Source organism: Cygnus olor, chromosome 2, assembly GCF_009769625.2.
Source record: "Cygnus olor isolate bCygOlo1 chromosome 2, bCygOlo1.pri.v2, whole genome shotgun sequence".
Taxonomy (NCBI): Eukaryota; Metazoa; Chordata; class Aves; order Anseriformes; family Anatidae; genus Cygnus; species Cygnus olor.
The window spans coordinates 96322064-96337469 of record NC_049170.1 but is presented as its reverse complement, the minus strand read 5'-3'; the positions used below and the strand labels follow the sequence as shown (position 1 = coordinate 96337469).

General features: G+C 38.6%; 1 protein-coding gene across 1 annotated transcript in view; it reads left to right on the top strand.

The window, feature by feature from the left end:
• Positions 1-15406, top strand: part of LOC121066052 — a 37749-nt gene that overhangs the window by 13697 nt on the left and 8646 nt on the right. Inside the window, exons 5-13 of the mRNA XM_040549378.1 lie at positions 416-466; positions 2387-2464; positions 5137-5273; positions 5813-5932; positions 6477-6507; positions 11402-11423; positions 12048-12072; positions 12678-12716; positions 14166-14267. Of these exons, the coding sequence (XP_040405312.1) occupies positions 416-466; positions 2387-2464; positions 5137-5273; positions 5813-5932; positions 6477-6507; positions 11402-11423; positions 12048-12072; positions 12678-12716; positions 14166-14267 (605 nt within the window). The remainder of the gene's footprint in view (positions 1-415; positions 467-2386; positions 2465-5136; positions 5274-5812; positions 5933-6476; positions 6508-11401; positions 11424-12047; positions 12073-12677; positions 12717-14165; positions 14268-15406) is intronic.

The window sequence follows — 15406 nt, the reverse complement described above, 5'->3', positions numbered from 1 at the left end:
AGGGCTGTGCCAAGGCTCTAAACCTTTAGATAAGGATTTGTCATCAGGCACCAATGCCACTGGACCTGCAGTTGCAGACAATAATGAATAGCTAAAATAAAATAACTAGACTGTATGAAAAGCAATTAAAAATGAAATAAAAATTGAGTACTCTACACTTCTGTGATACTCACCTATATGTTTGGTACATTGTATTAGTGGGGAAGGTGAATGGAAAAGAAGGCTTTTTCTTGCTTAGAGGAATAAAGTTAAAGAAGGGAAGTGTACCAAGATGAAATACTGTTACCACTGAGCCTATATTAAGCTTGCACAATGAAGATAACTGCTCAGTTCTTTAACGTGTTTGGATGATCTACTCTGTACTTAATAAAAGTATGTGAGAAGAAGCGATCTGACTGTCAAACTGTCATCTTAGGTCCTCCAGCTCCAGTCCGAACTCCAATGAAGTATGAAACACAGAGACCAGGTAGCTGAATATAAATAAGCTAACCTTCTTTTTAAATACACCTTTGAAATTGATAGTTTTATTTTAATGATGATCAAAGCTTTTTGTTGATGATGGTTTACTAAGAAACAATACAAGTTATGAAACACTTGAACCATTGCTTTTCTTTTGTGTGAGGCTTAATTTATTTAAGAAAAGTTCTTAGAAGGATATGAAGTTACAGATATTTTCACTGAAAGACTTTCAAACCTGAGACAGCGGTGTTTCTTCCTGATTATCTGACACCAATCTAATGTTTTTTAGTTCATGAAGTTTTCAACTGAACATTTTGTAGCGTGCATGTGTACGCACATAATACAGTGAAAGTTTAGCAGAACAAAAGCATGTAAAACAAGAACAGTATGGGCTCTTATCACGATAATACTAAGACAAATACTAAGACAATATCTAGTTGCATGTCGGGAAGCAAGAAGAAAACAGCCACTACCTTTTAAAGGCCTTTAACTTTTTTCAACCTCGCTCTTTCCAGATTTAGCCCGAAAGATCACATGGCAATCACTGAGAGCTACTACACAGGCACAGGGTTATATTTTAACTCTGATGCATTGAAGACTTGTTAAAAATCTGTCTACGGAGACATACTACATGGCACCAACTTGTTACATGGCGACTTTGTCACACTATGCTGCTGCTGCATATCACGTCAGGCAAAAAAAACAAACCACAAAAATAAAACTTAACAAGACGTGTAAAATAAAATTTTGGTGGGTTTGGGCCATGCTTATCCTGTGCCAGGAGGTGTTCCATCAGGTGTTTTCTACCACAGTTAAGTTATGACAGATATTCCATATAAATGAAGTCCTGGCACTATGTAAAGTATTTTTTTTTGTGTGCAGCTCTAGCATTTGACTTGATTGCAGTAAAAGCTTGTTCCTACTGGAATGGCATAAATTCAATGTCCTCATGAAGTGTTTTTTTTTTCTTTTTAAACCATAACCCAGTATCCTAGGACAGAAGTCAATACTGTATTGTTTGGTGCCTGTTATATTTCCACTTCTGCTCAGGTTTGAAGAAACTAGCAGTGTTTATGACTTCTCAGGCAATTCACTAGTAGGCTAAAATACAGGTGTATGCAGTTAGGAAGATGAGTTCTATTTCCTTTTTTCTCAGATTAAAAACACGTATTTTAACACTTCAGTGTGTACTTTTATAATGGCTAAGACTTAGATACGTTTAATGCCTCTGGTTTTGCAGATAGATGTAGCTGGTGCTCTGAGCTGACTCTCTTAAAAGAGTTTAAAGACAGTGTAAAAACTAAGCAAATAAAACCCATTGAGGAGCGAGCTATACCCCGGTCTGAAACACTGCTGGTTCAGGCTCAGGAGCATAATCACTGTGGTTGTGCAGCTTCTGGTCTGCCCAGGGCAGAAGAAGAGTTTGAGTTTGCCATATTAGCGAAGCCGATGTCTTCTTTGTTAGATTTAAGACAATGTGATTCTTGAACTTCATTTCCAAACAAGCAGTCTGCATGAGCAATATGAGCACAAAATGGTTTTAGGGGTTGGTGTTTTTTTGTTTTTTTTTTTTTTTTTTCCTTCTTTTTGGATAACTGACATGGTATGGGGCATGGTATGAATATAAACTTGGGGACGTTTCATCAGTAAATTGGAATCTGTTAGAAGATCTCTTTTACTCCTTTGGTTCTCTTGAAGACATTAATTCCATGTGTGTAAAAATGTTATGGAAAATGTAGCGCTGAAATCTTCTTGTGAGTGATTGAAATCTTAGCCATTTTGCTTGCACGTTTCAGAGTACAAGTTAATTTTGTCCTCCTTAAGTCCCACTAGAAACTCCTTTAACATCATAGAAATTATGTGCAAGCTGTCTAATGTATTTGGTCATTTTAGTGTAATATTTCTTTATGTGTATTTTTTATCTCAGTGAAGAGAGGACTCACAAAGGACATAACCTGTCTGAAGGATTTTATGAATGATCCCAAAAGAGAAGAACCTCTAGTTGGTATGTTTTCGTTTGTTTGTTTTGTTTTCTAAATGGCATGTCTTTGCATTTGTGACCAAATAGCTTTCCTTTGTTTTGAAATAAAGTGATATTTTAAATATTGTTTCATTTTTTGTAACTGATGTTGGATAATTAATAGAATTTATCTTACACATTATAACTTTTAAAATTTAGCTTGTTATATGCGACCACTGTAAAGGCCACCTCTTCTGTACACCTTAATCGTGCGATAACTTGTTCCTGAAGAAACCGTCTGTATAAAGATGATTTTCACAGGATGGTTGAGGTTGGAAGGAACCTCTGGAAGTCATGTTGTCCACCCGCCCTGCTCAAGCGGGATCACCGAGCAGGTTGCCTGAGACTGTGTCCAGATGGCTTTGGAATAGCTCCAGGGATGGAGACTCCACAACTCCACAGAGAATCTGTTCCAGTACTCCGTCATGCTCATAGTGAAAAAGCGTTTCCTTACGTTCAGATGTCACCTCCCGTGTTTCAGTCTGTGCCCATTGCCTCTTGTCCTGTCGCTGGGCACTGCTGTGAAGAGCCTGGCTATGTCTTTGCACCGTCCCTTCACATGTATTTATACACACTGAGGTTGACGCCTGGGCCTTCTCTTTTCCAGGCTGAACAGTCCCAGCTCTCTCAGCCTTTCTTCCTATGAGAGGTGCTCATGTCCCTTCATCATCTCTGCGCCACTTTGCTGGATTCTCTCCAGTATGTCCATCTCTCTCTTGTAAGGGGGAGCCCAGAACTAGACACAGTTCTCCGTGTGTGGCATTACCAGCGCTGAATGGAGAGGATAGGCCTCTCCTGCTGGCAGCGCTCCTCATGCAGCCCAGGGTACTGTTTGCTTTCTTTGCCACAAGGCCGGCTCACTTTCAACTTGGTATCCCCCTGGGCCCTTTTTTTCAAAGCTACTTCAACACATGCTGGTGTCTGGGGTTGTTCCTCCCCAGGTGCAGGTCTCTGCATGTCACGTTGTTGAATTGGAGTAAGTACCTGTGAGCCCATGTCTCCAGCCTTTTGAGGTCCCTGGATGGCAGCACAACCATGTGGCTTATCAGCCACTGCTCTTGGTTTAGTGTCTGTAGGCTTGCTGAGAGTGCCCTCTGCCCCATCATCCAGGTCATTTATGAAGATGTTAAACGGGGTTGGACTGGTATTGAACCCTGGGGTCACTGGGGAGTTCATTTCTAGATACTGGCCTCCAACTAGACTTTTGCATGCTATCTGGTGATTCTTTGTGGTTTTTCATTTCATGGGATATACCTAAGTCTCTGTCCAATGGGTTGTTTTTCCTTACTGGCTTTGGAACTACTGAAAGTAACAAGATTAAGGTTTGCTTTCTAATGACTAGATTAGGAGAGGATAAACCCTTAGGAGAGAATAAACAATGCTGATTGTCGGTGGCCTTAGTGTTGCTAGTACATAATGGTGGCCTGGCGAAATATGTTCCCCGATAAAGAGCTGAGTAAGAAATGCTGATAATTTATTTTTGGAGTTAAGATTTAACAGTAGAATGCAGTAGGGTGTCTGAGATAGAGTTAACTTTCTTCATAGCATCCTGTACGGTGCTGTTTTGGATTTGTAACTAAAAGTGTTGATGACACACCGGTGCTTTGGTTGTTGCTGAGCACTGCACAGTATCAAGGCTGCTGCTTCTTCCCAGTCTGGGTCCCTGTCCCCTGCCCCTTGAGTAGGCAGGAGATGAACAAGAGACTGGGAGGTGACTGCTTTTGCTTGACTTTTTTTTTTCCTTGCTTCCTCTCACCCCCTCTTTCTTTCACCTATTAAACTGTCTTTATCTTGACACACAAGTTTTCTTGCTTCTGCTCTTCCTATTTTCTCCTCCACCCTGCTGAGAGGTGTGGGGTGAAGTAAGCAAATATTTTTGTGTGGTGCTTGGCTGCCATCAACCCCTCACAAGTATAGAGTATTGTAAATGAGGATAAGGGGGAACAGCTGCAGGTTTTGCCTATTAGTTTTAAGCTGCTTGGTACATTTAAGCTGTTCAGACTAAAACTTTTCATGCTAGGTATAATCATCAAACTTAGATTTTTCAATACTTCTAAGCCATTGTCTTTCAGTCATTTCTAGGAAAGAAATTAAGAAAATCTGTTTTATTTCCTGTTAATTCTTAAAAGTTTATGGAGTATTTTGGACAATGAAGGACCCAATTTTGTGAAGGGATTATTGTTCTTTCTGCACGCACTTTGCACTACTCAAATGCTGTCCAAATTACATTTGACTAAGTAGTTTAAATGGAGTTTTTTAATACAGATGTTTGTGTGGCATTTCCTATCCTCATTCTCTTTTTGACTGACACTTCTCCATTAATTGTCTTACATGACTGTATTGAATGGAATGTTCTTTTTTGGTTTCTTAAAAATATTATGTGTGAAAAAGTAGTTGAATGAGGATTTTTGTTTCATTGAGCTTGCAAATCTGCTATAGATGATTTTTTTCCTCTTCAGAATAAAGCATTGTAAAGAGAGAAGTTTAACTGTTGTTGATAGTAAATCTGATTTTTGTGATCCTGAAGAAGTGTTGAAATTCAGAAAATGGAATGCTCTCTTTGTTATTTTTGGCTTTTAGTGAGCAATTTTGAAGAGAATACTTCTGTTTATAGTAGTCTATTGTAAGTATAGATGTTTGTAACTCTTGTTTTACAGGTTTAGAACATGTGGTTGAAATCAGATTTGAAGGAAGAAAAGAGCCGCATTATGAATGCAAGCTGTGTGGGTTTAATACAGAGATGGCACCCATGATAGAACATCTCAGTGGGTATAAACACAGAAGAGCATACATAGTGAGTAATATATCCATGTTACATTTTGATCACAATTTCTCTAAGATGCTATCCTTTATATGAATACCTTCATCAAGTTTGAAGTTTAAACCCCCATATGATAAGTCACTAATAATTGTATGATTGACTCTTCGTGAGTCTGATCAGCATGAATAGCTATAAAGCTGTGAGCTGCTGAGGAAACGCGATCCAGGGGTGCAGGTCTCTATCTGCTCAAAGTCTTTTCCTAAGTATTTTAATCTCATCCAAGATCAGGTTCTTGGGCATTGGTTCTCTCTCATTCCTCATTATGCCCATGGCATTGTTGGATATTGCACAGAGGATCTTACCTTTCAGTAGTGAACTTCACATAGTATCTGAATTTACATGATTTTAACATTAACCTTTAACTAGTGGGGCTACCAAAACGAAACTACTTCCTAATGCTCAAAACAATGTTTGCTAGTCTTTTGAAAGCTTGTTCAAAAAGTGAAATGTGACAACTTTTTAATATTAAATTAGTTTTGGTGTTGCTCATCTAAAGCTGTTTTTGCCAACAGTCTAAAGAATTTCCAGATAAAATGAAGAGAAAGACATCAGATGTAAAAGAATGCAAAGTCTCATTTCTCAGAAGAGTAGCAGGAGAGCTAGAGAAGACTGAAGGATTAAAAATGTATAAGGTAGTTGGAAGTAAATGTAAAGTATCCAATAATGTATATTTTATCAGTGCATTTATGTTTGACCTAGTAGGTTAAAAGTACTGCTGACAAATAGTGTTAAATTTCTGTGTGCATCTAGGAAATGTACTGTTAAATAGAACTAAGACTTAAGTTAAAGTCGCCATAAAAAATCTGGGGAAAAGAACAGTAGCATTGAAATTCCTGTTTAAAAAAAACAAAGTTGTGTATTTTTAAAAAGGTTTTTTTTTTTTTTTTTTTTTTTTTAAGATAGAAAATGTCCTGGCAGAGTCAAATGTTTCAGAGATTTTAGTGCTTTACTTCCAATGACTTAATTTATGCAACTTACATTTTCTGAAATGTATGCAAATTTTCTCTCAAATTTCATTTATATTGATAAGATTATATATAATCTATAAAATTATGGGCTATACTATACTAGGACAAATAAAAGTAGTTGGTCTGTCTCTAGAGGCAGGTGCAGTAGGAACTGTTGTTAAAAAATTTTAATCAGAAAATCTAATATAAATCTATGTCTGTTTCCTAGATTGAAGGTTACATAAGACCAAGTACCTCACGTAAGTTTATGAATTACTTGAATATAATATATTTGACAACCAAAACTGGCCTAATTTGAATGAGTAGTTGAACTTGAAGGGTTTGACTGATTTAAAATATTAAACTTGTGTGTTATAGTACAAAATGTTTTGTTTTCAGAGATTTTCTAATTTTTGTGAATATGAAATGAGGAAAGGAAGGAATTGTCAGACTTGCAATATTTCTTAGACATTTTTTTAACTGCTTGCTTCTGGAGGTATTTTAGATAACTACAATAATTTGCTAATGAAGGAATGAAAAAGTATGGAAACATAGTGTTTGGTGTTTGGTGGATTTCTCTGAATAAGCTGATAAAGCCTTCTCCACCTCATTCCAGTCATTAAAAGACATAAAAATTGGTCCTGAATCACTGCTAAAAGTGGAAGTTATAGTTCTTTAGCAAGTTCATTGGAATGAGCAATGGAAACCAAACCCCCCAACATAAAAACAGCATCCTCACTCCATACAGTATGTTTGGGTTATCTTTTGTTACTGTAGATGTGCAATGGTGCTTAATAATGCCAGCCTGAAGAAATTCTTTGTCTCTTTTGTGAAGGAGATGGACTGTGACCCAGTAATCTAGTCCAGTAATTCTCAGTTTAGAATAAACTTTATGAGTGAGTTCTAAAACCTCTAGAACTATTTGTGTTGTAATCACCAATCTGAACTGTTGGTCAGAATCCTGGCGTAGAGCTTTTCAGCAAGGTGTCCTGTAAGACCTAACTACCTTTCCGTGTGTGAATCTGGATGAATGTTGTTAACATCTTGTCTTTGTATGGGAATCTTATGGAAAGTGTGTTCCTTTTCTTCTTTATTATGTAGAAGTCCTCTATAATGTAGAAGGTGGAGTACTGAAAGTTCATCTTCTAGAATAATCTATAAAGATTTTTAAAATTTCAGAGAAAAGATGATCCGGATTCCTAGTAATTGAGGGGCAATATAGGTGATAATCATCTTTCAGGTGGGCAGCATTGTAACCTGAGGAAGGTGGTATGGACTTCATAGTATTTGACATCAGTGCCTACTGACTTCTGTGAAACTGAAAAGAGGTGATCAGGTATCAAACCGAAACACCCAAAACAAAACTAACAGCGACAACAACAACAACAAAAAGTGATCCTATAGAATATGAAGAACTGCAGCAAACAGAGAAGAGTTAACTGGCTTAAGCGAGTGAAGTGTTGTGCTGTACAATATTAAATTCTGCTTTGGTTTGGTGGTAAAGACAACATCAAGTTCTTTCCAAAATAAAACCACCCTGCTTATTTAGAAGGGAATCATGCTTACTGGTTTAACATGTCTGTGTGTTTAGAGTAGATTGTATTGTTGGAGAATGACTTCCAGCTTCAAAGCTCCCTTCTACCAGAAAGAGTGAGTTTGAGGATGTGATTAGGAGATGCCATCTGGTGGCATGTACTACTTTGTCAGTGACAAAACAGACATTAACACCAAATTTTGGCAGCTGCAGAGATCACATGCAAAACCAAGATACTGTTTTTTATATATATATATATATATAAAATATATATATATATAAAATATATATATGAGATGCCTTGGAAGGATTCGTTTGTTGCTTTTCTTCAATTAAAATTTTCTTTATTTTCTAAAGAAAGATGATCTGTATTTTGTCTTGAGCTTCAAATTAAAAATTATGTCATATTAAGGTAATTCCAGTAATCGGTTACTCAAAGTAGAGAGTTGATGAGCCTGAAAGCCTTATAGCATTCTTTTAAGAAGTATGAGGGTATGCGTAAGCACAATGTGGTACTATAGCACATGAATTTCTGATCTAATTTAATCTCTGAAATCTGCCTGCATCAATTTTTTTCTTTCTAAAAACTACTGTTAATGCTACTACAGAATACAGCTGGAAACTGGAAAGAAGTCCACAGATTTATTAAGTTATTGCGTACTTGAAATTAGAGCAGATAACTGGAGAAGCTTGTCTGTATCTTCAGTGGGGAAGTGATAACTCCATGCGTCAGTACAGGATAGGAAATGACAGACTGCCATCAGCTAAAAAGGTGTCGGTGGCTGTGGTGCATGCCAAGCTGAATATGAGCCAACAGAACGCTCTCATTTCACGTAAGGCAAATCTCATATTGTGACACTTCAGGTGGGCACAGGCAGCAGACTGGTGAACATTTGTATTCCCCGCTATTTGATACTGGTAAGGGCAAACTTAGAATACTGCATCTAGTTTTGTTCCTTCTACTTCAAGGGGAAGATGGAGAAATTGGAGAGGAGGGCTGTGGAGATACTCGGGTCAGAGGATGTACCTAGGACAAGGATTAGAGGCTTGTTTAGATGGGAAAGAGCAGGGTAAGGGGTGATCTGGTAACTGCCCTTCAAGTATGTGTAGACTGCTCCAAAGATGACAAAGTGGTTGGTAACTGCAGGCAATGTAACAAGATCGCAGCCACAAGTGGCATTTTGAGAGGCTTTAGGAAAAATTTCTTTCCTAGAGGGCAGTACAGCACTGGAACATATTATCCATAGGCAGATCATGAAATGACACAGTTTAAAATCCTCAGGGGAATGAGGAAGCCAAGTACCAGGCTAATGACTGTGGGCTTCAGGAGAAGAGACTTCATCTTCTTCAGAAAACTGATCCAGGATCCCTTGAGAGGCTGCCTTGAAAGGAAAAGACACCTAAAAAGAGATAATCAGTCTTCAAGGAGAACCTTCTTAAGGAAAAGAGATGATCCGTTCTGCTCTGTGAGAATATAGAGAGGCATAACAGGTGGCTGGTGTGGTTGAACAGAGAACTCATAACTGATCTTAAATGCTAAGAGGAAGCACACAGAATCAGAGGCAGGCTGACGTGAAGAACTGTATAGGCATTCCAGACGAGTTTGGGGTGGAATTAAGAAGGCAAAGCTTGTTTGGTGATGAAAGGAATCTGAAGGTCAAAAGGAAGGCTTCTGCAGGTCTGATAGCAGCAAAAGATGTGGCCTGCTGTGAACAGAGCAAGTAACCTAGTGTTAAAGAACATGGAAAAGTCTGAGTTATTTATTGCTTTCTTTGCCTTGGTCTTTACTGACAAAGTCTGCTCTCAGGGCTTTGTGCATAGTTGTAAAGCCTAGGGGATAATGGCATTACCCACTGTAGAGAAGGGTCACTTTAGGGAATGGCAGATTGAGCATGTGCAAGTCCATGGGACAAAATGGGGTACTTCTGGTGTTGAGGGAGCTGCTGTCCAAAGTCTCTGAGGTTGTGGTGATCAGAGGAGTTCTTTGGTGATCTGAAAAAAAACAACTGTGCTTAGCTTCAAAAGTAAAGTGTGTGGCTACAGGCTGACCCAGACCGTATTAAAATTATTGGGCAGGTCCTTATGGACACCATTTACTGGTGTGTGAAGGTCAAGAAGGTGACTGGGAACAACCAGTGTGGATTTACCAAGGAGAAACTGGGCTTGACCAACCTGATTTCCTTTTGCAATGACATGGGCTGGCTCTGTGGACACGGAAGGAGGGATGGATGTCATTTTAACTTCAGCAAAGCTCTCAAAACAGTCTCACTTAGTGTTCTTGTAGCCAAATTGAGGAGATACAGTAAGACTACACCGTGGATAAAAGGTGGCTGAATGGTTGGATTCAAAAAGCAATTGTCAGTGATTTTAAGTGTGCTGGTTGCTTACTAGTGGCACTCCTCAGTGGTTGATCCTGGTGTCAGCAGTGTTTAACATGCTCATTAACAACCTGGATAATGGGATAGAATACACCATTGTCAAATTTGCAGGTGACATCAAACTGAGGGGAATGCCTGGTATGTGGTAGAGCAAAGCTGCCGTTCAGGAGGATCTCAACAACCTGGTGAAATGGGCTGTCAGAAACCTCCTGAAGTTTGACAGAATTACATGTGAAGTCTTACATCGGGGCTGGAGCAACACCCTGCTGGATACAAACTGTATGCTGTTGGGCTAGGGAGCAGATCTTAAGAACCTGCAGGGTTTGATGTACAACGATATGAACACAGATCAGCAATGCACTCGGGATGTAATGAAGGCTAACAGCATACTGGACTGCATTAGCAAGAGTGTAGGCAGCAGACTGAGAGAAGTGTTTATTCCCTTCGTCTCAGAACTCATTAAAGCCACTTCTGGAACAGTGTCCTGTAGACATGAGAAATTTTGGTGAATTTTTGGTGAAACAGTCAGCAGAAGACTCACCATCTACAAAGATCATGCAAGGACTGGTTCATATAATGTGGAGAACAGCTTCAGGGAACTGGATTTGATTAACTTAGAGAAGGCAGCAGCTAAGGATGTGATCTAATTACTGTCTTCTGCTACCAAAATATGGCTACAGAGAAAAAGCCAGACTTGAAGGCACACGGGGAAAGAACAAGTGTCAATATTCACGAGTTGCAATGAAGGCATTGACTCCATGATGCTTGCTTCACTGGATATCTTCTGTGAAATGGTGGCAGACTTTTTCGCTCCCGAAGTTCAGAAGGCTTTGGGGACCTACAGTGCAACTAGTTGTAACTCATCAGCATTTGTTCAACAACAGGCGGTCAAAAGACAGGAACATGAGTCTTTCAGCTACGTATTGTAGGGGCAAATATGTCATTTGTCTTGAGAATTATAACTTGTCCTGTTGCTTATCCTGGAACACCTTAAGAAATGCAAAGTTACGTACGATGCAGTAGCTGACTCTCTGAGGCACAGCTACTGTCTTAAACAGACCACCTAGTTTTCTTTCCCTCCTTCCTCATCCTTATAGACTGTACTGGCAAGAAAGGTTATTAGTCCTTTAAAACGCTGCAGCCACTTCAGGGGCAATAACAATTTGGTTTGTGTAATGCTTTTATTGCAGTAATATGGTGGAAACCCTATGATGGTGCTAATGATTCTTTTTAATTTTCTAGCCCCATCAAAGAAGAAAGCAAGGTGAGAATACAGCCTCCACAGGGGGAAGTGAAAGGGATTTTTTTAACAAGATCACTTTACTTACTAACTAGATCTGTAACAAACTTTGTCACATATGGGGAAAATGTAGTGTCTTTCCACTGTGGTTCTTCATCTTGTGTAAATTGTTGCTTTCTGTCTGAGGAAGTAACCTGAAATAAAATTCGATATTCAGTTTATAAGTAGCTATGACTTTAGAAGTATTGTACTGGTTATGCAGTTCAATAGCTGTCTGATGTACTCATGCACACAGACATTGCAATTCAAACGTCAAGGTGTTATCACTTTCTCTGGGATGCCATTGCCTAAGTTGTAGAAAAGGCACCCCTGTTCATAAAGGAAGGAAAAAAAAACACCACCATTACTTCAGTCATCTCCTTTAGCTGATGTGTAAAGTTCGTCAGTACTACTGTTGTTTTCTGAGATCCAGAGTAAAGACCTTTAAGAAATAAAATACTTTAGATATGCTATAGGAAAATATGTCATGCATTGGTAAGTTAGATAAATTTGGAAATTTAAATATTTTGATCCTAGATACGAAAGGAATCTTAACTTCTTAGTAATCTTTAGAATGCATCTTAATATTTATATTTCTTTCTTTTTAAGGTGGGAAGATGATCATAAGCATGAGGTATGTAGAGGTAGTAATTCAGCAAGTGCTTTGTATTCTAGCAGTTTCTTTATACTTGCTTTGCTTTTTTTTTTGTTTTCTGAAAAGCTTTTACTCTTTGGCTTCATTTGCCTTTTTATTAATATTAGCCCAGAAGCAAAATAACTGACCTAACGACTGGAGTTTTGTGTTCATCACAGCACAAGGGAAATTAATACCATACACCAGGATGCTGACCCACCTTAGCTCGCATAATTACTGTTTAAAATCACAGAGTCTGAAGCCCAGTGTCTGTAAGCCAAATCTCCCAAGCTATGCTGCAGTCTCCACTGCCTTGCCCCTCTTCAGATCAGAGGTGTTCTATACTGAAGGTTTGGTTGTTCTATACTGAAGATTTATCTTTTTTTTTTTTTCTTATTCAGAGGTTAAACCCTAAGCTCTCTAGTGTCTCTCTTAAGCAGCACTGGGCTGTTGAGGCCTAATGTTACATGTTTGCAGCTGTGACCTAAAAATACTATCTTGCATTTGGGTTGACTTTTGTTGTAAACCTTCTTGTTTTGTACAAGATGGTGGAACAAACACTGTAGAGTTCAATCTTGTAATTTTTTTCTTCCCCAATCCCACAGAATGATCCTGTTCGGAAGCAGAAAGCTTTAGAGTTCTTGGTACGTATGTAGAATAAGAACGTGGTACGTCTGAACAGTTGTGGAGTTTCACTTGTGTGAAGCAGTGAATATTGTGAAGGAGCCGTTGATTAGTGCTCAAACTCATCTGACCACAACATTAATTTCTACGGTACATTTTCGTGGACTTTGCTCTTTGAAAAGCTAGTGCAGCTGTAGCTTAATGTTGGCTGAGAACAGCATGCTGGATTAAATCTGAGCTCTCCCTCTGTTCCCTGGATCACTCTTCCCTTTGCTGAGGAGCTATGCTGTCAATCAACATTAGCAGTACTGATGTTGCTCAAGTGCTGTTGGCTGCGCGTATCTACCTCCTAGGGTTGGTGATATGCTGAAGGACCCGAGCCAGCCGGTTCTTGCTGCCTGTGGTGCTGTGGCTAGTGCTGCTGCAGCAGAACTGGACAGCCAAGTGAAACTGGATTATACTAGAGCACAGTTGTTGTTGGGGTGGAGAAGTTTTATCTGTTCAGTTGCTGTTGTCAGTGGCATAATAAACCTTGCTTTGCCTTTTAGGTTTATGTTGTGGAAATATCTGACCATGTATCTTTGCCATTTTATTCCATGAAAGTCTTGTTCTCTTGAATACTGTACCTAAGGCAATTGCAAGATTTCATTTCGAGTCTGAATTGCTTGTTTCTACTCTGAAATCACAAGTAGACTGTTGTGAGTTGTGTGCTTCACTACTGTCTGAAGAGTGTTTTTTCTCTTTCAGCCCTTTTTTTTTTTTATCTTTTAGTCTGTGGTTACTTATGACTTTAGGAAGAGGTATAGAAAAAACAATGTAGGGATAATCAGTAAACTACCAAAAATGCTTGGTATACAGTTACTGGCTTATGTCTAATGGAGAGGTATCACATCTATTCCTTGTGGCATAAGACAACCTATATTCTTGTAACTTTCTGTAATCAATTATCAAAACTTACAACTTCATATACTTACTAATCCTTCTGATTGGACATTAAAAACACAGGTGAACATAGCTGTTCTGTGCTTTATATAGTTATATTAATATATTTTGATATCTTTGGTTCCCAAAATTACACATGGGAAAATCATAGTAAAAACTTTCATCTTATTGTTAATAAAATGAGGGAATCAAAGGCATTTGGTGAAGCTGCTGAATTTTACTTTTTATTCAATTTTCTACACAGACAGCATAAATTTAGGACTTGTGCCCTTCTCCATCTGCCATGGAATGTTCATGACTGACAGTATGGGATTGCCACAGAATCAAGGATGATGTCTTACCTCTTATCAGGCCATTATTATGTTCACAATTTTATTTTTCATGTATGGATATATATGTGTATGTGTTAGATATAAACCAGTAGTATAACCTTGGTTACACCAAAATCAAAGTATAGCTGGTCTGTTTGTGTAGGTGACCCTTTGGCATCCTAATGAGCTAGCAATTCTTACCACGTTTTTCAACAGGAGACTTTTCACATCACCTCAGACTCAGAAGCAACACTCGTTGTTCACATTACACAGGAACTTACGGAAGCTTTAAAGTCATTTTGTGAAAAGAAAGCAGCAGTAAGTAAATAAATCTTGACCAGAGTTGTAGTGATTTTACCACTGGGAGGAAAGAAGTGGTTGAACTAGTTATGTTAACAACCTCCTAAAGTGGAACAGTTCAGACATAGGTCAAAACCCCTTAAATTTAAATTTACTTAAATTATTATGTGCTTAAAATATTTCTACAGTTTTGAAGTACCAAATACATTAATTGCTTTGCACACTTCTGTTAGTTCTTCATCACCTTCCATCTGTTTTGTTTTATTTTTGCACATGACATGTTTCCCCCTCTGTTTTGGGCTCCATTTTGCTTTATGATGTCTGTCATCCTTCCATTGCATTTGGTCCCTCACTTGATAGCTCTTCTACTAAGGTTAATCAGGCTTTTATCTATTACCCGAAAGTGTCGCTTCTTGCTTCTGTGGGCATCTGGATTTACTGGTGAGCTGCAGCTCTTGTCCCATTTGAGAGCTTTAATCTCTTAGGATTAAGTAAGGTAGGCAAGATGTTCCTGCTGTTTCTGTTGGCCCTTGAAAGCCTTCACAGCTTCTTTGCATAAAAACTGAATACCTGTAGAAAAAGAGGGTCAGAAGACGGACCAGAATCTGGCAGCTACTAGTTCATAAAATTCAGCATGTGTTTTTCTGAAAGATATTTCAGAATGGTTTCTTAGGCATTAACAGTACAGTCTGTATCAGCTGAGCTATGGGAACTGTCTTTGAGCACTTGCGGCATATGCCACTACCTTTTTTGAGAGCTACACTCTCAAATTGTCATGCTCACCAAAGCCTACTAATAGAGCAGGAGTCAGCTGACTTGTTAGATGACATCAGCTTGAAGCTTAGCTTTTCTGACTTCCTGCTAGGGAATTAGTAGTTTGAAGGTGATTCTTTACTTTTCTTTTTGCTGTTCATATCATGATATTTGCTGAAAAATACAGAATGCTCCTGGACAAGTTTAAAGACTGAACTCTTTTGAAAACAATAAAGGAAGCATGCAAGTGCCCAGTCTGGATTCTCTTGAAATCATTTAAAACCTGATGAATTATGCTGGAACTGAAAATAGGAGAGGGCTTTGAAAAAGATTCACAAAAAGGAAGGGGCTGGAGGCTGGCTGAAAGCAAGCTGAATTAACAGTGGCTGACGTGGGCTCTGCAG